This window comes from Epinephelus lanceolatus, chromosome 5, assembly GCF_041903045.1.
Source record: "Epinephelus lanceolatus isolate andai-2023 chromosome 5, ASM4190304v1, whole genome shotgun sequence".
Lineage (NCBI taxonomy): Eukaryota > Metazoa > Chordata > Actinopteri > Perciformes > Serranidae > Epinephelus > Epinephelus lanceolatus.
In genome coordinates, this window is record NC_135738.1 from 26,402,941 (window position 1) to 26,429,087 (window position 26,147).

At 42.1% G+C, this 26,147-nt stretch overlaps 1 protein-coding gene across 1 annotated transcript in view; it reads right to left on the reverse strand.

Moving 5' to 3' along the window:
- wwox (WW domain containing oxidoreductase) overlaps nt 1–26,147 on the reverse strand; it is a 160,111-nt gene that overhangs the window by 127,722 nt on the left and 6,242 nt on the right. Inside the window, exon 5 of the mRNA XM_033634625.2 lies at nt 17,854–17,960. Coding sequence (XP_033490516.2) covers nt 17,854–17,960 — 107 coding nt within the window. The remainder of the gene's footprint in view (nt 1–17,853; nt 17,961–26,147) is intronic.

Here is a 26,147-nt window from a genome sequence, read left to right on the forward strand (position 1 = left end):
TCATTCTTCTCAATCCCCCTCTCCACACCTCTGATCTCTCGACGTCCCCGTCTTTCCTTCCCTCCATCATCCCCTCTTCACTCCCAGGCCTCGTTGACATTAACCTGGAGCACTCACATTTTCCCATGGTTCTCCATGTTGCTCTCCGCATGTCAGAGCGGGAGGCTTTATGGCCCACATCCATCAGCGTCACATGCCAGGATTTATGGGAGATGGAGTCCAAACCTGATCGCTCTGAATCAGTCTTGCTGAAGCCGACCCCTGGGCCGCTGTGGGATGTAATAGATGAGCATCCTCGCCCCCCCATCCCCACCTCACTCCTCCCTTCACTCTCTTCTCCTTCCACCTCTCTCCTCACCCATACTTTGCCCTCCTCTCTTCTTCTCTCGTGATTTTTTTCTCCCCTCTGCCCATCAGTCCAGTCCTCTTCCTTGCCCTATTTGGCTCGTCTTGGTCATTCATTCAAACCTAATGGAGATTTGGTTACCAAAAATTAATGAGGCAGACTCACTCGAGGAAATATCCAAGTGCACATGCACCAACATACACTCACACAGACATAAGCTCATCATTCATTACTGTGTGTAGGGTTTTATTTGGGCTAATTTATCATGACACTGTATTAATAGGCAGCAGTGCCCTTCAGAGGAGAGATGAGAGGCACCAATTAACTCTGTTCACTGTTCACTGCCACAGACAGACCTGTAGGAATGACAAAGGTCTGTCAAATTACTCCGTCCTGTGGCAGCTCTCTGTGTTTGACAGGACATCAACATAACTGACGAGGGAGAATACGCTCAGTGGATAATCAAGTAGAGCTGAATTAGATCAAGTATTTTTCAGGCCATTTTGTGGAGTAACTTTGTACTTCTGTACCAGCTCTCTATAATCCTGATAGGATAAGAAATCTCTTTGTCTGACTGACGAAAAATCAGCGCTTACAATCCAAAAATGGATTGTAAGCGCTGATGGCACCATGAACTGCGCATCCCTTGCAACTGCAATTACTCCTACCATGATCGGTGGAAAGCCTGGGCACGACACCCCTTATGAATGTGCTTCAGTTACCACCAACTGTTTGCAGACGCTTATAATTTCACTGTAACTACGTGTCATCATTAACTCTGATCTTCGTGAATTGGACTGTTTTTGCACTGAGGCTCATTTGGCTAGAAAGGGGCCATTTTTTGCGCCAAATGTGTGTATATTACCTAATTTAAACACATGCAAATAGCACAGGAGCACTGAGATTACATTAGTTTGGCAGCAAAGTTACGGGCTCATTACACCCTTTGTGGGTGCTTTGAACATTACGTGTTTTTTTTTGTCTTAATTTAGCAGGTATTGGCTGCAAAAGCTACACAATCCCTTTGTGAATTGAATCCGCTAAGTACCATCCCAATGGTTTATGTTGCTAAGACTGAAGTGCAATTCACATAAATATTAAGGGCAACAATGTGCAGTGGATTTCGGACAGATGTAAACAAAAGTGGACTTCTCATTTCTCATTTGCAACCCTCAGTTGTGCTGGCTGAAAAGACAACTGTTAGCTGGAGCTTGCTAGTAAATTTTATTAGCTGTAGCTGGCTTACTAAGCAATCATCAGCTCCATGAGTTGGTTGAAAACGACATCTTCTACTGACTTTTTAATGTTTACAGCTAAATCACATATAACATCGTACTAAAAGACTGATATTAAAGCTACATGTCCCAGGAAATAAGCCAGCGTCCTCAACAGCTGAACAGGAAGTATATAGGATAAAAGTTAGATTTATGCTTCATTGTTCATACTTTATAATAGTATGTTTCACTTTTAACGTTAATGGAGTGAAGGCTTTCTCGCCTCGTTTCCACTTACTTATGTAACTGGTGTTCGTAGATCCGTAAATATGCAGATGATGTCTCTAGTGTCCAACGCAGGGAAGTGCATTTCTTTACGGATGGCTAGAAACCTGAGAGAAACTACCTGTAGCCATGGGGGAGAGGTTAATTTTGTCTGTTTTCACCATCCAGTAGTTTGGAATATGAGCTTGTAACATAACTGGGACAAAAACAGGACCTGCCAGGTATGTGGCATGTTTAGTGAAATATTAAATTAATAATGAACGTCTGAACGAGTCATAATGACACTCTGACTGTAGATAATGTATAACCATATTTTAACAGAATAACATGACTCAGATTCACAATGTGTTAAAACTAGATAAACAAGTCAATTTTTAATCAGACAAACTCACTTGACGATCAACACAGGCACTGAATTCAAGAAAATAGCTTGTTAGCCAGTTAGCAGCCTGTTAGCTAAGCTAGCACGCTGTCATACGGTCTCTGCGAAATCCACCACAAAAGTTCAATGTTTTTAACATACACGAGGCAAGTATTAGACTGAAATATTGCGGAGGGGAGGAGTTTTGCAGGCACATCAGATATCACAGAGATTCGCAAAGGATTGAATGGACTTCCGGTTGCCTTGTCTCCGTACACATACATAGGTGGAATCAAGGCATAAGGATAAGGACGACCCAACATGTTAAGCAAACATGACGTTATATTACTAGAGCCCTATACACATCGCTTCAGCATGTGGAGAAATCCAGAGCTTGACAGGACTGCTGTGCCTAGTTATGGTTTCAAAGCTACAGTATGATTCAACAATTGCTCTTTCAGGGGGCAGTTTAGCTCACAGTCAACTGCTAAAACAGTGCTTAAAAATGAACTGTCCACTCATAAAAATAACCCAATCCATTATGGTGGCCTTGGTAGAACAAAAAGCTCACAAAAGTTTGAGACATCATGATCCGTCCTCATCGTCCAGCCCACAGCAGAATTAATCAGCTGAGCCCCTGTGGTCTACATATCGAGCTGTGACTGAGGGACTTAGAGGTTAAAGGTCAAACTGTGTTCACTGGTTTACAGCAGGTTTTATTACAGTTATTTGATATATTTACCCAACCTGTTCACCTTCTAACCTGCCTCAATATAGAGCTGGTTATCTAAAAGTTGCACAGTACACACACACACAAATACACACGCTCATTTCGCAACTGGAACACGTGAAATAATATTGCCCTGCGGCCCCCCAAACAGGTCTGTACCGTAATAAAGGCTTTACACTATGAAAGAAACACAGTGAGGCAGCTCCGACACCTCTGAGCCCCCCTCAACATACACACACACATAGATACATACACAAGGGCTGTGCCTGGTCACAGGTCAGGAGAGCCTGTAGCTCTCTGCGGTGCAGGGGAGCAGAGCCGCTTGAACCTGTAATATGCTCCTCTCTCCCCTGGTGCCACTTGTTGGGGTTTTAGTGCAGAGGAAATTACACCTGCTCTCTAGCCTGAGACCAGCATTGACACACAGAGACGACTGAGACTGGGGATTACACACAGACACGTGAACACACAGGTAAACCTAAAAGGAACTCAAACAGAGGGAGCACGTGTGTGGGTGTGCATGTGTGATGCTGCATTTATACCCCCAAATCACCGATCATCAAAACACTTTATGGGAGTGCTTCACGCACCATTAAAACTAGTAGTTTTGAAAGTATGAGCAGCCCAAATAGCAATAACAGACCAACACCTGCTCTCCATCCAGAGTCCCCACAGGCGAGACGCCTCAGTGGATAGAGACTATGACCTGGCATCACCATCCAAACACAGTATTTATTCACGTCATACAAACAAGAGCAATCTCAGGTCACCAAGTCATGTAAGATAAGGACACATTACGATGCTAGTACTGCTCTGTAGGCCCGAACATTTGCCAACGTGAAGGCTTCATCACGGGTTAGACGAGGAGGCCGTTTCATCATCAAAATGTTCAACTAAAATGAACACAACATCTCGCCTACTCTGCAAGTCAAATGTGAGCTGAGAGATAATCATTGATATGGGGCAGGAGAGAATGAAACTAATAAAAAGGCAGTGTATCAAGGTATCGCAGTTAAGCATTAGTCACGTGAGGGCAACTACGCCACAACTCTGGTGTTCTCTAAATGAATCCCCCTCGTCCCGCGCTTGATTTATGGACCTGTAAAAACACACGTTGTTTTTAATCTACTGCTGCCTGAATCTGCCCCTCTAATGAAATGTGGATCTGTGTGTGTGTGTGTGTGTGTGTGTGTGTGTGTGTGTGTGTGTGTGTGCGTGCGTGTGTGTGAGATAATGATGTATGGGCTGAGGTCTGATTCTTTGAGCATGAATTTTCTCTCTGATAAATATGCATTCAGTTACACAGACTGATTAAGCTGTAAACCAGTGTTAACTCTGTGTCAAAGCACATACAAACACACACACACACACACATATACATATGTACATGTGCTCACACACACACACACACACACACACACACACACACACACACATACATGCACACAACTTCCCAGAAAATAATGATAGCTGTGCCTGGGGCAGGATTGTTTGGATGCCTGGAGCGGTTCACTGATATCAATTCCATGAGACCTGACTGCAGAGGATATCCCATAAACACAAGACGAGGCTCAGAGACAGCACCAAAATGCCATATATTGAAACATTACAAATAAGATTAAATTAAATATATACACATGGTAAATACATGGCAAGAGTTCAAGATCGCCATATGTCTATTGCTCTTTAAAGATCACATCTTTGTTTGGGTTTTTGTTTTAAAATAAACACTTAAAGTTTAACAGCCCATTCTCATCACATTGACAACAGCATCGTCATGATTCCACGGTCAGCTGTTGGTCAATGTCAGGCCATCGGTGAGTGTCTGTTGCCCCAGTTTCTGTGGCGTGGCTCACACCATTGCCACTAGTTGCCTGTTTTTTGGCCGATTCAGCAGGTTCAGGTTTTTGTAGCCTTTGAGCTGTTGCCAAAATGGTTTATACTTATTTTGTGTTATTGTTCACTAGCACATGGTAAATTTCCTTTGTCTCAGCATCGGGTTGTGTTGTTAATGTGCTAACTGGCTACCTAACATCTTGAATCCATCCTCTCAGTCTTCCAGTATTCCTTTTTGAATGACAAATACAGACTACCGCGACTTGCTGCTATGTAGAGTTATTTCCTCACACAGGCGCAGAACATGCGTGCCAGTCGGCTGTTGGGTTGTCTTTGTGGTGTGTTCAAAAGCAACTTTTTGGCTGAGACACAGGTGATACAAGACAGCACAAAAGTTGGCCTACATCGCTACCAGTTCTTAGATGTCGGTTTGGTGTGTCTGGGCCTTAAGAGAAAGCACTTGACCAGGCCTGTCACAATAATAATGTTATCAACAAATCCAGGTCTACAGAATTATCGAGGTAATGTCCATATGTCCTACGATACTGCCTTTGTGTTTATATGCATTTTTGTTTACGAAAGGACAGGGGTGTCCGAACTTTTTTTTAATGGGGGCCAGATTGGATGATGTGAAAATACCTGAAGGCCAGCTTCTTTGCACATTATATGGGTTATTTTAAAAAAATAAACATACAAATGAGACAAACACAACTGTTTCATCTTTCAGTGGAAAAGTATTCAACTTTCCACCACTCCTAAGAGCGTCAGCCCTCACTGTCTGTGACCATGTCTGCTACCTAGCAGGAAATGTATGCTGTTAGGTAACTGTTTGTTTGCTTATTAACCGTCTGTTTATGCAAACATATTGGTTCACCTGCGTACTTTCTACTGGGTGCATGTCTACACACTGTATGACAGTCTTGGATCATGAGGTAAATGGAAAAAAAATGAAAAGTGAACTTGCTTGACAAACCAATACTGTGTGGTGGGCCACATATAGTATATTATGAACAACAAGCCACAAGCTGTTTAAAGTCAGCCCAGGGGCCATGATTGATCACCAGACAAGACTTTGGACATGCCTGGATAAGAATGTCACCAACATTTTAGCCAAAATGCTGCCAGAATTAACGGCAGGGTTTGGCATATATTGCCTATCGAGGGATGACTCTTTATACCCCTGTAGTAAATAATTATATATAAGTGCAATTTTTTGTCAACAGAGCATGTGCGTCCATTTTATTTATTGTTTTAGTTATGTTTAATTTATTGAGGATATTTTTTTTCACATTCCAATTCCACTAAATGTCTTAATATCACTATTATGCTAGTAAATGATCATCATATCAGTGGCCTTAAATTGGTCTTAAAATGACAATATTTTCATTAATCATAATAATTTCTGGGGCAAGAATATATCGTCCACCAAAAGCAGTTTCTGTGACAGGCCGACACTTGACCATAAAGAGCTTTGCAACTGTTTTTGTTTGTCGGCTGACATTGAAATATGTGACTTACAGTGTCAGAGTGTTCGGACGTGGCAGCTGTTGACTTGTTGTGACGCACTTGTCTGTTCTTTAGCGGACAATCCCTCTGTCCTTCATAACAAACACAAACTGACACCAGGGTTCATGCGTGCACACTCCTCCTCTCCTATATTTTTTCCCCCTTTGTCATATTGAAACAAAAGCAGACATGCGTGTGTCGTGCACCAAATGCATGCATGTGCAGACACACGCTCATTAAGTTCCCATCTCGTGTCTGAATATACTCTTGGTTGGTTATGAAAGATGACGAGAGACAGCATCAGACCATTCAAATCTCACAGAGACATCAAACACAGAATTACATCTAATTAGCCTACTGCATCTCCTATGAACTTTATCGTGGGATCTGAGAGCCATGTGCTAATTTCAAACTGTGCTAAAGATGCTAAAAGAGCTCGGGGTAATATCGGATAAATGTTATAGCCCGTTGCCAGATGGTTCCTGCATTCAACATTACTGTGTTTGCTTGTTTGGCAGACATCAACTAAGCCTCAGTCTATTTGGCTGCAGCTTATTACAACTGGCTCATCTCCTGATTTAAAACATTATAGTGTGTGTGCTGGACTTGTCTCTCTGTGGTCAGCACTTCTCAGACTTCAATAAAAACATTCTCCGCTGGCAGGGAGAGAAAGAGGGGAGAAATAGTGAAAGAGATCCAAGCAACCTCTCACCTCTCTCATCATAAGAAGCCCTCGTCCCAGGGCTATGAGCCCTCCTTCAGAGGGGAGAGTGAAAGAGTGAAGGATGAGAGTCTGTCAGGTTCAAACAACAAAGAGGTGCTGCCTTACACATCCTTCCTCAACTTGTCCCCTTCAGTGGCAGTGACATCATTTAAATCATTTAAATCCTCCCCAACATGACCTATGGCAAGTGACCCGTCATTCTAACGCTCACACCTCCATGTGAGACGGCTGCTGAACTGCTTATTTAGCAGAAAATACCACCCGGCTAACTATGTGATTTATTCAAAATTATTCCTCCACGGTGCTCCTTCACACAGAGCATTTGCCCATAGTTCACTGTGGTCCAGGCAATTAGGAGCAGGCCACACCTCTCCAGGAGACAGAGCACCTGGCTGTAGCAGACAGACATAAGGAGGAGGAGAGCTGAGCGGCGCACAGCTTTTCACGACGGGCTGGAATAACTAAGCAGAGCAGTGAGGGAGAGTGAGGGAGTGAGGAATGCAAGCCAGGCACTTTAGGATTCATTTAGGTTCCCCATCTCCCTGGTCACTTTATTAGCAGTCTGGGAAGAGTGATGCATGTCCCAAAGCTATGCAAAATGCATAATCAAGCATTTAAATACACACCATGTGGATGGGCGTGTGCAATGTGCATGTACGTGTGCACACATACTGTACTTGTGGAGTGTATCACATAGCTGCACGATCATACACACACACACAAAATGCTTACTACTGTAAAACCTCAAGGTATTCAACTCTTACACGTTTATACTAACAGTCTATACTACACAAAGGCTCCTTTAGTATTCCCACGAGCTGCATTATAACCGTCACTTGTGTAATGTAAAGAAATCCTCAATGGTATATTACAGTAAATCCTATTGTAGTTCCCGAGCTTTGTGTGGTCGCTTGTTTGAGGAATCAGAGCTGGATAAACTTGAGGAAAAAGGGGGTTTCCTCATCAAATTTACATATCGCAATTCCACCCTCATTCCATCCATCCTTTCTGCTCTCTTCAGTGCTAAGCCGATGTGGACCGTAGTTGGGGAAGTGGGACCTTTTTATTCCCAGTCTACAGACAGAATGCAGGTAGGAAACAAACAAATAAATAAGTAAATAAAAAAAATGAGAAGGGCTCCCCGGAGAGGTGGATGCATGCTACTAATATGCGAGAAAACAGAGCGATTTGCACAATGCCTCATCGAGGAAATAAGGGAGAGCCGCCACTCCCTCAATGATTCAGTGGATGCACCTGAGATTGGAGGAGAGGATTGGGAGAGCAGCGAGAGATGGAGGTGCAGGTGTAATGTCGGTATAGTCTGGGGACAATCTGAAAAGGGGCTCTAGGGCTGCTTAAGTACAGGCGTCGACATCACCAACAACAATCTCCGCTGGATTTATCTGAGCTTAAACAGTGGTGTGTCAGCAAAACCACGTGCAAAAAAATTACTTTTGCCTCTGCTTTTTAATGAAAGGGAGCACACCATGTGAGGCATCCTAAACCATGAAATGGTATGCATGTTTTAATTAAAGGAGCAGTGTGCAGGACTCAGTGGCATCTAGCGGTGGGGATTACAGACTGCAACCAGCTGAAACTTCTCCTATGTACCAAATTCCCAGTTAGAATTCCTTTAATATTTATTGTTCAGGAGGCTTGTACTGGGGGCTGAAATATCCACAGACGTCTCTTCCTCTCTAAAACAAATGAACCAGGTGATTAAAACTGGTAAAAACACTGAATAAAGCAGTTTCACATTACGAATCAGTGTTTCTCCAATGCTGTTGTGCTCATTACAGACAGAGCTTTTAGCTTCTAAGGTATGCTCACCTGTATACTCTGATAACTTAAGATCCAGACATTCACGTTTTTACCGGGAGCCGAATTATCCGCAGAGGTCTCTTCCTCTCAAAATTAAATTTGTCTGTTCTAGGCACCTGTAGAAACATGACAATGCAACATGGCGGGCTCCATGGATGACAACTCACTCCTTATGTAGTTATAAATGACTCATTTGAAGGTAACAAAAACACAGGTACTCTTATTTTCAGGTGATTACACTAAACAAAACATACTTATTATTTTATATTTTATTTCAGCCAATATATGCTCCTAAATCCCACACACTGGACCTTTAAAGTAATTGAGAGAAGAGTTTTTTGTTCAAACTGTTAAGGTCAAAACAAAAAAAATAAGCTTGTAAGGACATGTTGAAACACTTAAAGCTGATGAGAAATCACATCAGGGAAAAAAATATGAGGAAAACAACATAAAGTTTCAAATCCTTCAAGATATAAGACTTAAAAATGACTAACTATGATCTACTGGGCTCTCCAGCAGAAGAGAAGAGTGTTACAGACCTGCTCACTGACCTGGGAAATGGGCTGCAATTTCCTTAATCATTGTGGGAGGGGAAAGAGGAGGGGGAAAAAGGAATCGAAGGGTGAATGGAGAGGGGGGCAAAAGTCTTTTGAGGCCTTTCTGAAGGATGAAAAAAAAGAAGGAGCCAGGGAGCAAGGGAGGAGAGGGGAAGAGTGACTAAAAGAGCAGCATCCTGAGGGCCTGGAGGTGGCTGCAACTGACCAGGTCAGCATTTCACATGTGTCACTTCCTGTTGGCCTCAGCGGGAGAAGCGTGGCATGGCACGGTGGCCAGCGGGGCACAGGGCCTGTCAGACTGACATAGGAGGTTATGTACTGGGCAAACGGACAAATGCAGGCACACATGCATCCACACGCACGCACACATGTGGCACTTTTTCTTGTGCCAACAAGTGTGATTCGGGTTAAAGGTAGAGTGAGGGTGACACAGAGAGGGGTCTGAGGAAAGTTGAACTCATACAGAACTTCGCCACCTCATACTACTGCTTGTAGGCCATGACGCATAAGCATGTGACACTCTCGGGTATGGGAACACAAGTTCAGAGAGACTGCCTCCTTTCTGTCTGTCTTTCAAGACCTTTTCCACCTCTGCTTTGTAAAAAAAACAACAAAAAAAAACACCCATTTCACCTGAAATAGCAGACGCTTGGAGAGGAACATTGTGTCATTGATTCTGATGTTACCTTATCCTACAGCATGAGAACCAGCGAAACAGTATCTGCAGCATATGGGTAGATTATTTGTATAGGTATATATATATACTTCTATGGAGCTAAAGGCTTGAATCTGATAATGGCGAAGGCAGACATTTCGGACAAAGGGTATGAGTGTATTCTTTGTCTGATTTTCATATCTAGCAGAGGAGCTGTCTGTCTGCCTCTATGAGTGACCGCTGCTTATCAGCTCTCAGTCCGCCTGTCTCGCTCTGCCTCTCTGGCCTGTGTTAATGTTGCTGTTTGACATTGCAAGCAGCAGGCTTTTTTCTCCCAGCAGCCTCAGTGGACACTGAGCTTTAGCCTAATTGGTTCCAGAGCAGACCCTGACAGAACTCTCCTCAGCGGCACACAGCCATATTAATACCCCCCTGCCACACACACACACACACACACACACACACACACACACACACACAACAAAAACAAGCACAGCAATCAGTGACTAGCTCGCTAATTAACGCCCTTACAAAGCATCTCATTAGCATGTGTTGTAGAGAGGGGCAGTGGGGGAAATAAGCATTTTCAAAAAAAAGGGAAAGAAATTACAAAATAAGACCGGGCCGCACGAGCGTGTATGTATGTGTATTGTGTTCTACTCAGGGGCCAAGGGCCTTGGTTGGCCCACTGTATCTCAGGGGAGTCCATTACAGCTCTCTGAGGGAGACATTGGAGTCAAAGATAAGCAGAATTTTAAAGGCAATCAGGAAAAATAAATCTCTGGCACGCAGGCAACACTTTGGTTGTTAACCAGCAACTTAACCTGCCTGTACTGTGAGCGGAATAGGAGATGGATAGGCAAGGGGCTGTGGGAAAACAGCATGTAGTTAAGTCAGAGGGCAGAGGACAAGAGCTGCAGAGCTGAAGATTTGCACAGCAGAATTACCTGAGGGACTCTATATGACAGTAATAAGAAGCAAATTGTATTATAATCCACAAAATTAAATGTGAATCAAAGATTTCGGCCCCCTAAACATATCTGCCTCGTCTCTTTTTGGTGCAAATACACTTCACTCGCAGCATTTTCTCTTTTCTTTCTCCACCTATCTCCTTCTGCTCTCCCTCCATCTCTCCCAGCACCCATCTGCTGTTTAATCCCCTCCTGGTTTTACTGTGGCTTCATCACAGCCTGTAAAAACAGCCCCCTTTGAACCCTATAAAGGCAACCAGCATCAGGCTTATTGTAAAACACAATCATAAGGTAAATGTTTATCCCCTCTCCGCCACTCTAAACTCCCCTAATGAGCCTGCTGGAGGGGTTTCACCTCGCAGCTCGAATGCAGGGAGAGAAAATAACACATTCTGCACAGATTAGGCCTGCGGTGGAAATGCAGCTGAAGTCCCATCATGAAAACAGTATGTAGCATAAACACAGCAAGGAACTAATTTCATGATAAAAAGTCAGCAAAAGCACAAACAGGTAATACGATCTCATAAGAGCCAAACAAGCTCTAAAATGTCGAGCATGAACGCGTGGGCAGTTAAATGTGTTAAATATAGAAACAAATACTCTCATATTGGATGAAGATTAAAGGAATACTTCATCCCCCAAAGGATCATTTCTACGTCAATTACTGACCCCGTGTTAAGTTAAATTTGCGAAGAAAACTTTTCTCGCATGCCTCACATGTGAACAATGAAACCAAAAAGTGAGAAAATTCTTGATGAACTGAAGTCATAGGGGGCCGCATTTAACAACAGCAAAACTATATCTTTACATCCTTTTACAAACTCTCACACAACTCGAGCAGTATAACCTAAGGGTGCTTTCACACCTGCCCTGTTTGGTTCGATTCAATCGAGGTTGCCCTCTAAGTGCGCTTCATTTGGGCAGGTGTGAACATAGCAATCGCACAGATCGAGACCTTCTTGAAGAGGTGGTCTCAGTCTGGTTAAAAACGAACTCTGACGCGGTTCCTTTGTGGTGAGAATGTGTCCCTGATTTGGACCAAAGCAAGTGAACTCTAGGTCTGAAAGCACCCTAAGTCTCATTCATCCAGCCGTATGCTCAGTGTTTCCTAAACACATGCATTTTTGGTAAAACCATAAAACACTTGTGAAGGGCCCTATGATTTCCACAATGTGGAAAACATGAACGGAATTGGGGAATTTGACAATGAAAATGGAATCAGCTGTAAAACACAGACTATCCTGGAATTTGCCCAAATTCGGATGCAGTTTATGAAAATCTGAATTTTCGCTACCACTATCAGCGCATTTTCACAGCATCTATGTCGAATTAACAGAAAAAACTATGCTGCGGTTTGGTGTAATTTACAGGCACAGTGTTTCTGTCCTCCACTGTCTGTGCCAGTGTTTCACAAAGGGTGAGGCTCAGCTCTTCCACACACAACTGGTGTAAGAACTTACGTCAGGGCAGTAAATACAGTACGCCAACTGATCCAGACTTCGCTCTGCTCTACTCGTGTCTGTCCAACTTTACATCAGCTAGTCTACCATAGAGATATGTGTGACAGCTAACTTTAGCTTGACCACAGTCTTTTTCTCAGTCACTCAAGCTGGATCAAATCCTCCTGTGCTACTCGGGTGGTCAAGAGGCAGCATCTGATGTTTCTGTATCAAGCTAGCAGTCACTCGCATCTGGAAATGCATCAAAACAGCCCAGAATATACATGTGACTACATCTGCTTTTCAAGCGGAGCGCAGTAAAAATACATGTTTAAAAATAACATTAATTGGCCTTTATTCAAATGAAGCTAAAGCAAGTTACCTGTGTCCCTTATAAATTGAGAAATCCCACTAAATTGAGAGGGAAATGTCTTTATTCTTTGATTTTGGGTTGATAGATTGTTATTGTTGGACTCGGCAATTATCCAAAAAATTGAAGAATTCACAACTAACAGCTAAATATAGACCAGAGCAATAAAAAGCTCAGATGTGAAGCACTTTATGTTACAAAAAGATGGAACTGTTTGTTTTATAATCACGGTATATTAAAGCACTTCCTTTAATTAAAAAATAGTACAACATTGAATTACATCAAACTTGTTCATATTCATTATATTTTAGACTTTCTTTATTCAACTGCTGAATTTTGATTAATCCGCCACATGATTAGTCACTCTTTCTGATAAAACACAGAGTTCAGAAAAACTTAAAATAAAAACATTGAAATTGGGAAGAAATTTAAACTGAGACTGTTGATGGAGAAGTGTTTGAAATAGTAATATTTTAGCAAAAATGCCTGCGTTTAGAAAGTACAAAGCACACAACTGGATGAATGAGACTTAAAGAGTTGTGTGAGAGTTTGTAAATGGATGCTCTGATTTTGTTCTGTTTTCCATCAAGGATTTCCTCTGTTTTTGGATGCTTCGTTCACCATGACGGCATGCAAGAAAAACAAAGGTTTCTTCTGAAATCCAAAGTAACATGGGTTGAGTAAGTGATAAACAAGAGGTCATTGGGGGGGGGGGGGGGGGGGAGTATTCCTTGAAGCAGAAGTACCAGAAATCTTCTGTGCAGTGTATTGTTCTGTTTATACTGTAGCCATTCCTGGCAGAGCATAGTATGATTGGCTGGGAAGGATAAGCCCTCTGACCCTGCACTTCCTAACAGCCAGTGGCTGTTCTGACCTGCCCATTATCCATTGCTGACCCCACTATTATACCCACTGTCAGTACACGACGCTACGCTGAACGGCACCGCCCGCCCTGCGCTGCGGATGAGCCATCACTCTCACCTCTGAACAGCAGCGCTTGCCCACACAGCCAGAGAGTTAGAGAAAGAGAGAGTTCAGAGTAATAGTAAGCAGGTAGTTAGAGGTCAGAGGTCCTGTGCAATCGGGACAGCAGTTCCACTCCTGGCAGCCGGAGCGGAACTCTGAGAGGGACCTGGAAGTAGATATGATGACCTTTTGTACAGAGGACCCCAAAATATACCCTCTTATCAAAATGACCTTAACGCAGGAGCATGGGAAGGCGAGCAGAGTCCATCCATCATCTTAAAGATTAATCCTCCTCTCTATTCTTCTCCTGAATCTATTAATAATGTCGCCAGAGGGGAGAATTTGCGGCAAAGATTTATTCTGATATTGTGACTTTTATTCATTAGCCTATAACAGGGGGATTCCTTAAGTAGGAAATAAGGAGTGAGCTTAGGGCATGCTAATTCACCACTCATGCTCTATTTGAACTGTACAGAACTGTATTAACTCAATCATTTAATTTGCTGACAATCTGCACACAAATAGGGAGGATTATCATTTACACTACAGAGGTCACCAATCATTTAATCTTTTGAAGCAACTCTAAGCAGCTTCCATTTGTTAACATTTAACAACATCCCGGATAACTCAGTGGCAGGTGTGAAGCTTGAAAATCAATTTGACTACAAAATCTGGCACTTGGATCGGAGCTTTTCCTCCCTCGTTTAGACAAAGCAGCCACATTAATAGATCTGTACACTGGATTTCGCACTGTGGAGCAGCACTGACAGCCCCAGGGGCATACTTCAATTAGAGACTTGGGTGAGTTTAAACACTGCAGATCTACTCTCCCTCAAAGGCGTTTGTCTCCCTCTCTCCCACTCCCCCTCTTTTCCTCCCTCCCAGCTCCTCTCTCTCTCTCTCTCTCTCTCCATATCTGCGCCGAGCACTCACTCTCCTTCTTCTTCAAGTCCTGCTCTCTGTAATCAACCCAGTGCTAATGGCTTATTCTTTCTGCTCCAGCACCCACATTTCACTTGTTTATTTTCCCACACTCGTAAATCTGGGGACGCGTCACAAGCGCAGCGATATTAGAGCAATAATCTCAGGTAATTATCAGATGCCCTCTCTCACTTTCTCTGCCTCCCGCTCCCTCCTTTAACTCTCTCTTTCAGTCTCTCCCTAGGTCTAAGCAGAGACACCCATATAGAAGTTTCTTCACCTTTCCTGTGAAGCGTGCAGAGCCTTTACATGAATACTGCAACTTTTTCTTTCATCTGGAAAAAAGGCTTCTCCTTAAAAAGAGAGACCTGAATATGAGGATCATATTAGTGTTGGGCGGCTGTGGCTCAGAGGTACAGCGGGTCATCCACTAATCAGAGGATCAGCGGTCCGATCCCCGGCTCCTCCAGTCTGCATGTCGAAGTACCCTCAAATTGCTCCCGATGGCTGTTCCGTCGCTGTGAATGTGTTAAAAGCTGGGTAGCAGGTGGCACCTAGTATGGTAGCCTCGGCCACCAGTGTGTGAATGGGTAAAAAAGCTCTTTGACTGGTCAGATGACTAGAAAGGCGCTATACAAGTACAGATCCATTTACCATTTTACAATACTGGAATTTCGAACTTCGACACAATGCCTCGAAAAATGTGGTTATTTGATACCTTTTTCAATAGCGTGTTTTACAGCAAATGACATTGAGGGCAGAAAATTTTACATTTTTATCAAAATATAAATATAACATGGCTTTAACATGACGACAACTTATTTTTCCCTTGGTTGGTAGCAGAGAACTTTAGTGAACATTAACAATAAGAGAGAGCAAGAAAGTGCAGCTGCTACTGATGTATCAATACTGCAGTAAATCAGTAAAGAAACCATTTTTAAATGTTCAGAATCGATATATTATTACTTGGATTGATCGATATTCATGGCAACACTAGATCACATAGACATTTGGATCATTTATTTTATGTCACTGACATGTGAATAATGTAACATAAATTTTGTCACTGTTCACATTGAACCAAGTCAAGTGAATTTTTATTAAATAGCCCCAAATCACAAATTTGTCTCAGAGAGCTTTGCTATGTGAACAACACACAACTGTCTCCAGATTAAGATTCTTTATTTGGTTAAGGAAAAATTGAATCACAGGTCTAAAAAGAAAAAGACACACTTTAAAAAAGGGAAAAGTAACTTTAGGAAGAGGGGGGATCCATCTTCCAGAACAAAGGGATATGATATAGGTCTTGTATATACAGAGTAAGATTCAAGATTACTTATTTGTCCCTTGGGAAATTTGCCTTGGACATAATGTACTTAAATACAGAGGAATAAGATCATGTATATCAGGGTTTGACAGACAATAGTTGTCAGTAGGGTTGGGTGATATTTAGATATATAATGTGTGGCAGTGGAAATGTGTCCACCGTTAGATATTTGGTAATACCGTTTCAACCGCGGGAGCTATTCAGGGCAGGCTATGTAACACAATCAGGGATGGATTCTCACATGATCTTGTGAATCCAGCTGCCTCGCAAGATAACATGATTTGGGCAGACATGGAGGAGGAGAGTAAAGATGTAGATACAGAAACCTGTAACACTTGAAATTATTGTTGTCAGGAACCTTAAAGCTTCCATCGAGAAAGAATTTTAGGGCCCTGACCAACCAAACCTGTCACCCTAGTTTTGTGGCACTTGTCGTCTCTTGTTGGCTTTTTTTGGCCAATTCAGCATGTTGAATTGGTGCTAAGAGATGGCAGAGCCCGTCGGTGAATGACATTACTCTAGGGACACATTCACACTGGTGCTATTTGGTCTGCTTTAAACAAACCCTGGTCCACTTCCACGGATAGTTTGTTTTGTTATGTTTTGAGTGGTGTGAACGCTCATTCAAACTCTGGTGCGGACCAAACGAGCGAACCCTGGTCCGCTTCACTTGGTTCACTTGCAAGTGAACCCTGGTGCAGTTTGCTTGCAGTGGGAAATGCAAATGGACTTTTCAGCGAACCAAAGAGAGGAAGTGACCCAAAGAAAGGAAGTGATGTAGAGCGCACTACATTTTGGTGTTTGTTGTTTTTGTGGTGACCAAGCCAGCTGAAGGGGATACTGGCCAATCGATGAGCCAGGTTTTCGTCTTCCTCATGCTTTTTTTTTTTTCTTCCTGGTCTGTGGTTGTTTCAGGCAATACCACCCCCAAACGAGCAGCTGTTGTAACAGCATGACGTTGTCCAGGCGGTTTGGTCCACTTAAAAAAGTGCAGTGTGAGCATTCCCTGCCCAATCGAACCGAGTCTCTCGGACTATCCTGGTGTGAATGCACCCTAATTAGCAGTTCAGCTCAGTTTATGAGAAGAGAAACAGGAGTGAGGAAAGCAAACAAACAGCTAAAGTCAAGAACGCATGACACTGAAACAAACTTGTTTGTTAAGACTTTTTTGACCATTGAGATATTCAGCAGAAACAGTTTGTAACTGTCGATAAACATCAGGTTATGTTGTTAATGTGCGAACTGACTAATAAGCATCTTTAATCCGTCCTGTTGGTCTTCCAGTTTTCCTTTTTGGAAGATAAATACACTATTGCTGCCTGGTGGTATGGAGAGTTATTTTCTTTCATGCAGGTGCAAAACGTCCATGCTATTTGGTTGTTGGCTGTAGTTTTTGCAGTGTGTTCAAGTGCAACTTTTTGCCCGAGAAGCAGGGGACATGAGGTGACCCAACAGTTGGCCTTCATTGCCACTAGTTCTGTTTTGAATTCCCTCTGTGTCACATATGAGGCAGTTGGGGGGGGGGGTGTATGTAAAAAAAACATTTAAAAAGAAGAAAGAAGAAAATAACTCAGTGTGATGCAGTATGGTTATTTTAAACCATTTCTTAATTGAACTGACAAAACAAGATTTGCATTGCAATATACCCTTAATGTAATATTAAATTACATACTTCTTGATAGAAGATTGTGTCCATATTGCCGATCCCTACTTGTCAGTAGCAGCCATTCATTGTTGGTTTTTATCTATTCATGGACACTGCTGACATCACCAGACTTATACCAGCACAACTGAAGGGTTCTTGAAGGTTTGACTGCCACTTACCCACTCCTGCTGAATGAGGTTAACTGCCTTGCCAGCCCGGGACAGGTTTCTACATGCCAGGATCACGTGGGCGCCATGAAGAGCAAAAGACCTCGCTGCCTCAAAGCCTGAGACATGATCGGGGAGACAGACAGACAGACAGACAGACAGACAGACAGACAGCCAAAGACATGAAGAGAGGGAGAGAAGGAAAAAAGAATGAAAGTGAGCAATGCTTCAAAGATTAGTTTTTTCTGAAGATAACTTTGATTCTCAGGGGTTGAATCTAATGGGGTGTTGGGGGTGGTGATGGTGGGGGTTGGTGGTGCAAGTTAAAATCCCCTATCAATTTTCCATATAATTTCTTTCATTGAGTAACCCAGTGGTCTAGTGGAGGGAGTTAATCATTTCTCTCTGAAGTGATGAAACTGATTGAATTATTGTGGTTCAAGACTTCTTCCTCTCCTCTTCTTAGATAAAGTTTTGGATCTGACCGCCGGCTCTCAAGAAGGTATTGCCGCTCGCGCTGGGTTAGAGGAAGGGAGGTCGGTTGTTAATTATGTTGGGAATTACACAGTGATGGCAGTAATTATGAAAACACGGCTCATAATGGAGGGAGTCAGACGAACAATCGAACAGACATGACATTCAAACTGAACCTTGGTGTGATATTTCAGCACATCAAAGGACCTCTGATAAGGACATTTCTCCCATGAAACGAGGTCCGCGGATACACACAGAATTTATCAGTCCAAGACTACTTCATGGCTCCATCCAAATCATGCAGTCACGATAAAACTGACAAAAACCGAAGATAGAGGGAGAGAAGTTCATTTCTAAATTACAAGTCTAAATGGGTCATTTCAACCCATAGGTTGAATTAATTTACGAGATTAACTTTTTTTTCATCACAGTATTTTTATTTCCTGTGACATTTACTATCCTTCAAAGTTCAACAGCACCGAGCAGTGTCCCATTTTTCAGTCTCTGCTCTACAGTAAATACAAACCACAGTCAAGCACACACACACATATACAGTACAGTGTGTGATTGACGAACTGACGGGCACAATAACTGATTGTGGCAAAGAGGGTCTGAGAGGCAGAGTGTATCAGAGGGTGGATTAATATGAACTGTAATTAGATTATATGTCTTAATCTGATTTTCATTAAGAGCAAAACTGGGAGGCCTAATTGTGAGGAGAGTGTTAAGGACTAATATCTATTAAAACTCAAAATTGGAGTCGGATTGGAAGCCCTCTCTGACAAGTGAAGCATGGAATTAAATTATATGACACCTTATTAGGTGTAATGGAGGGGACTGTGGCTGTGAGCGGAGATCATTTCACTCACAGGAAATGGAAATGAAAATAAAAACAACATGACAGGGGGAAAAAAACGAGCAGTGTGACTCCTGGGGTAAATATGCGCTTTGAATTTGCAGGTGGAGCAGCCGGCTTTAGGAAACGAATGTCATAAAATCTTCTCAATGTCATACAAAATGGCTGTGTTTATTAATGTTCTTCGGGTACTATTGGTTGATACGCAGCGTTATGATGCATTTGTTGTTTGTGCCCATGTATGGCAATGTTTAGCAGTGCAAATTGTAATGTAATGTTTGTTTCTTCATTTATTTTTCTCTTTCCTTCCACCTTTTACATATTTAGGATTCTTATTTTTTATTTATTCATTTACTTTTTTGGGCATTGCTTTGCCATGAGGAGGAGGGTGGTTGTGGAGGGCAGGGCAGATTTTGATCTGTCTATTTTTGTCAAACTAAATAAAACACAAAAAAAAACATAACTTAATATTGATGCTTATAATAAAAATATTTGTAGTCAACTCTGAAATGCTAAGGATATGTTTGCATTAAGATTACAGCTTATTCAAAATGTATAAACCATCCAAAAGCAGCCTGTAAATTTGCAAATGACAAAAAAAGGACTCAAGCATGCCATCACTTAAAAGCTTTTTTTCCCAGCCTCTCTAAATTGGACAAGGCTGCTGGTAAACAACAACACCTCACACTCACTTGTTGTGTGTACAAACCATGAAAGTGAAATTAATCGACACCAGTGTTTTCCATAATGGAGAACAAATTAGAATATGGCAGCAACAACAGCAGCAGCGCCGAAGCCATGTATTTCCAATGACAAATAACAAGGGCTTGACATTAATTGTGAAATAACGAGAGTGGCGTTGCTGTAACAGAGACTCCACGCCCTCTCACCCATGTTGCCGGTAGAGAGGGCCGCACTGAAATTAGTTCCTGGTCAGGTGTACAACAATGAGAGTCTGTTTCAGCATCGTACACTGATGCTGGAACATGACAAGAGGTCAGACAGGGGTTTCTTTTGCTCTGGTGGATCGACAGACGCCATAAGCTGTTTTACAACACACAGGAGGCCTGAATATTACGCTGGGCTGTAACGATCTTTCGGTTCTTTTGTCTAACAACATGGTAAAAACAGAAGCCTGAGCATGGTCAGAACATTTTTAAAAGGCTAAGAAATCAAGACAACACAATTCACCCAGGATAAAGCAGATCCTTTGACTGTGTGCTTGTTCAATCTGAAGATTCACAACGTTACAAGAGTATAGTAAGTACCTCAGCTATTGTTGAAAATTTGTTTTAGTGTAATGTATAAAATGCATAAAAAATTGTGTAAAATGTCCATTAAGCAGTGAATGCTCTTCATGGTACATTAGGATCCTGGCCCTACTGATATCCCCCAATAATGAGTGTGATTTAGTGATTTCACGCTTTGTTTGTCCTCCCTGGCCCGCCGCCCCTCTCTGGATCCCCCTCGTACACAGGTGTATTGGCTCAATGTAATGAGATCATTACCAGCCTCGTCAGTAAACGTGTTTATTTGGCAAACGGAGCTGCCTGCTCCTTCTCTCTCTTGATCTGCATCCAAAGAGGCATTTAACTAAAATAAGCTCCGTAGTACAATTGGGCAAACAGAAGTCAATTCAGATCATTACAAGACCTGTGGGTAAACAGACATGGTTCCCACAATCCCCTTTCGACAGAGCTCAATTTAGGCTCGAGAAGAAAAAACACAAGAGCAACACAGATCATGAAAAGACCACTGCACATATAACAATGAATAATATCATAAATATGTGACTGGTTTTTACACTGTTTTTGTCTGTGTATCTCTATTTGGTGGATGGAACCTCGTTTATGCATCAAAATTCGTTGATTAGTTTGATGTTTATGAATCTGTGGATTTACTGAGGGTGACGTGGAGCACGCAGCAGTCCCCGTCCATCTGGTCCAATGATGCCACTGCACTCCAATTCCTAAAGTCCACCCTTTTACCCCAACATCATACCTCATCTCAGTCTAACTCTAAGGCTGTGTCCAAATATTATTCCTTTTTTAGTATTATATCTAGTACACTATATTTACTGTCAGCAAACTTATTTGAGTGACATGAGTCTAAATGTGAGATGTATGAACTATATAATGCTCTCAAACTTTCCCAGAAGGGAAGTATAGCGTACATGCCTACGGCATGTACGCTATACTTCCTGCTACATCCCAGTATCCATAAAAAATTGTGAAAATTACTTCCAGAATGGTGCCGTGAGAAAACAATGAAAAAAACAAAGGGAGCTGTTAAATGCAGGAAAGTGAGAAAATGTTTTGTGATAACTGTGCGCACAATTAGAGGCACCAAAGACACAAAGGCTAGCAGGGCTCAACAATAATTCTAAAAGTGTTTGCCAGGCTGGCAGCCAGGCATCAACTTCTGGTTGCAGGAACTGAAAATATGGTTGCCATATTTAGTCAGCACTGATGATAGTCAAGGACTGAAACGTTTGCTGCTGTTTTTATTCATTATTTATAGTTTTTTGCACTTTGAGCACCTTTGTTTTTGTGCATGGATGTCCTAAATAAACTGACTATTTTTTGCATTGATCTCAGCCTGTGGACCTCTTTGTGGCAGCCCAGTTGCATTGGTGTGCGGGTATCTCCTCCGCCGTCCTTTCTTGTTTGCTATATTTAATCACCTTATATTTTGCATAATAAGATACTATGCATTTATATGTCAGCTTAATAATGACAATGTAATATAAAGAATGTTTTAAAGCTTTATTATAGTAGCCAAGCAACATTCTTTGTAGTTTGTGTTTTATCTTTGTTCAGGTTCATCTGGGTCTCTGTCAGCTGAATCAATGCGGACAATTGTTTTTTATTGTTGGCAGGTTAGTCAAACTTTTTACTACACAGTCAAACAACTTAATTTGCTTCACCATTGTCTCTAAAACAGGTGCCTGTGCACACGAGTCAATGCACCAATGCATGTGCAGCATTGTCTGGTTCAGGTTCTGACTGTAACAGCAATATTTAAATATTAGTAAATGCACGTTTGTAGTTTGCTGTCCCTGTTGCTTATATGTTACAGATTGCTTGCCCCTAATGGCAGCCAAAGGCCTAGAATTGGTTGTCAATTTCTCAAATGGCAAATAAAAAAAGAAAAGCAGAGTACAGTAACACTGCAAAACACTTCAAGCTTGGTGATCTGCCTCATGACTCAAGAGGTCAATGCTAATGTGTCTTTAAATATAGATAGAAAGCAAAAAGTGAGATGATGATGGTGAAGTCATACCATAAAGTTGTAAATACAAAACAATAATGTGTTGCTTACACTATTGATAAGGAACAACCCTGACATTCAAGACATGTTATTCATGTCAGAGTTCCTGTATTTGTGCATATATTTTGCAAAATAGATAAATAATCTCACCTTTCTTATTATTATCACTATTTTCTGCTAAAAATCACTCATTTTATAAATTCAAATATTACAGTTGTGTGACTCAACACCTGTCAGTAACAACGCAAAATAATGAAGATTCATAAGTTTAAAAAAAATCAGTTTACATCTGACTTTACAGTAAACTGCTGAGTTTCTTTTATATAGAAAGTAGTGAATGAGTAAACACAGTCAGACACAGGCTAACTCCTGACTGTCTGGTGCACCTGTTCCCGCTGCCGCTGTGTATTTCTTGTCCCAAGAAGTGAGCAACTGCACAAACCACCCCAGTCTTTCTGACTTTTAAGATCCCCTCTAATTCCCCACCATTAGTCCAAGAGGAGGGAGATGTCACCCCAAAAGTGGGATGTATGGTTAGTAATTACAGCCCAAGGTTGAGCTGTTCCAGGCGAGAGCACTGGAGTGGTTCTATTACCCCTCCCTGTCCCCTTCTGCCTCCTTCCTAACCCCCCCACTGCTGTCGCACCATCCATGCAGCCCTATCTAGTACCCACCCACCCACCCCCCTCTTCTCTGCCTCTGACCCTCTGTGTCAACCTCCAACTCCCTACACAATCTCTCATCATGGCCTCACGTCGCACTGGTCACCCCTGCTCCTCCTGTAGCCGGCCTTACCTGACTACCTCACACACACACGCACACACAGTGAAGCCAGTAAACTTGATAAACACACACACGCACAATGATAAACACAGACCCCAGAAGCCTGCTCATGCACACATATCTCCCGAGCATTGGGGCTATTTTCATCACTGTCATCAAAATCCCCCCACATCATGTAACTTTCATCCCCTCATCATCCGCAGACTGTAAACTCGATAGGTCTATAAACTACTTGACTACACACAATAACCCAGTACCCTTTCATTTTATTTTACCTACAGCCTTTAAGCACATATATGTATTCCATCCTCTCCCTCTAACCACTTCACTTCTATTATATTAGAGCTGTAATCATTATTGAACCCTTCTGGCCTCCAGCATAATACTCTTTGCATGTTACACCAGTTTGGGTCTGCATAGCAAATTTCATCCAAGGTTAATAAAGTTAAATAATTTGACTAACCAACCATAACTGGTTCTCATTACGTAGCCAATAAACACATTCATCAGAGAGGACATGAAATGCCCGTTGAAAGAAAAAAAATAAAAAAAAACTCTCCTTCGATTTCCTCAGTGGCTCAGCTCACAAGCTGACACAAAGGAGATGGAGCAAGACACGGGCCGGCCGCTCCCCCAGCGGACACACACACAAAATACTATCAGACTCCTGGATATAAACACAGATGCACTCTGGATGTCATCTAAACCACACGCAGCCACTCATAGATGCTCAGAGACACACACGCCGGGACACAGGCACCGCATGCCACCCTCACCAGGAACATCTTTTTATCCATCTAATTCCTCCCACTATGAATAATGCATTTCCCTCCTTACCGAGGCTCGGGTTTAACGCATCGCTGCGCGGGTCTTTAAGGGGGTCCTTATTCATAAACAGCAGCGCAGTAAATACCAGAGCTTTGCAGCCAATTTAATGGCAGTTATGCTTAACAAATCTGCCTCAATCTAATGATCAGCCACAAAGCTAGGCTATGGGTTTAATCTGCACACAGAGGCTCCCCCAGCTCTGCGACTCACTGAATATGCTTAGGGATCTCTCCATCCAGAGAGAGGAGAGCACCGGCCTGACACTTAATCCTCCCAACACAACACTGGGATCAACACAAACATAGAACAATGTTAGTCTTTCATGAATAAGAATAACATTCAAAGTCCTAAAACACTGCAGAGACAATGCATAGAGATGCTAAAACATTATGGAGCGCTCCTTTTCTAAATCCTTGCTATTCCCTGCCTGGAGTCTTCTCTGCTTCTTATTCCAACATTGACCCTGAACCTAAACAAACAATACCATGTGGAATTCAGTGCATGCATTTAGATTGAGTAGAGCTTTGAAGCTGCAGGTGATGCTGCACAACAAGCCACTGTACCAAAATGCCCAAAAAGTTCAGATAAAATTTTCAACATGTCGACATAAAAAGAATAAACACTGCAAATGAAGAATAATAAAAACTCTGTAAAATCACCGTAGGTTTCCTGTCATACATCAGACATCTGTCCTGCTCCTAAAATAGCACATGGTAGATAGGTGTGTCATCCTGAATGTTTTATTTAAGTGAGACAGAGGGTCAATATGTTATTTCTGACCACTGCTCAACAGACGTTATGCTGACAACATGGCACCTGCTGTAAGAGCCTAAGAGGCTGAAGCTGCTCCCCAGGAAGGGGGACACATATATGCAGTTACGCATAGGTCCCAAAAGAGATGTCACAGGGCGAAGATGATGTGCAAGCAGAGCACAATACAAATATAGTCATGCCTTGACAGAAAAAAATATTTTAGGAGATACTAAGCACAGTTTCCAGAAAGATTAGTGTGGAAAAATACACATTTCTAAATTAAAGATTTTAAAACCATGTTGTGCATTGATTTTATATTAAAAGAATTTTGTCTCTGGGCCCAGTGGGTGCCAGAGATATCATGACAATGGCCCTTTAAGGACAACTGTTCCATGGACCCCAGTAAATAACCTGAGAGTTAGTTGATAGGAGGGGAATTAGAGCCAGAGCAGGAGTGTGTAATGGGGATGGATAGGAGGCTCAGGCCTGGGTCAAAGCCGCTTAGGAATCAATGCAGAGGTACAGGTGTACAACCACAGGTCTATAAGAGTAAGAAAACCTTTAGAGAGACGGGGGGAGAGAGGGAGAGAAGTAGAAATAGAGGAGGGGAAAGAAACTACGATCATTCATTTCCATTATCACAATTAAAAACACCATTCAGGCTGCTACTGGTTTTTAATTTACAAAAGAAAGCAGAGAGAGGAAGACTAATGTTGTGAACCGAGTGCAGTGATCACATCGGCAAGACAAACCGCATTACTGTCTTGCCTCCCAGCACTATTTTTGCAATGGAGCCCCTCAAGTCTGGTCACAAAACCAGACACTGTGACATTTTACGCATAAATAAACTCATATATGTGCCTTTCATGTTCGTGTGCATTAAGAGCCAAATCAAAGAGTTAAAATGTAAATTTGCTAATTAAATAATATCCCACCATTACTAATAAAAATGTCACATTTCCTGTGGAGGAAATAAGCACTGAAGAACATGGAAATAGCCTTGACACTTGGATTAAAACACTATTGATGCCATTAAAATGCTAAGTGGGTCCAACCAATTGGCATAACCACATTTCACTAGTGGAATGTCAAAGAAGCACACGAGTAGTAGCAATTACTATTAGAATGCTGTTAATTATGGCCGCTGCATATTTAATATGTGGTAGAGTAAAACAAAGGTTATGTTAATATGGGTTTATTAAGCATTCACACGCTGTAAAAATGTCTGTGTGTTGGAGCTATTTGATGCATTCTTTAGAGAAAAGCTGCTTTTTTTTCAGATGAACACATTTTCATTTACTAAATACATCGCGACAAAACTTAAACGTGGATTATCTTTTTC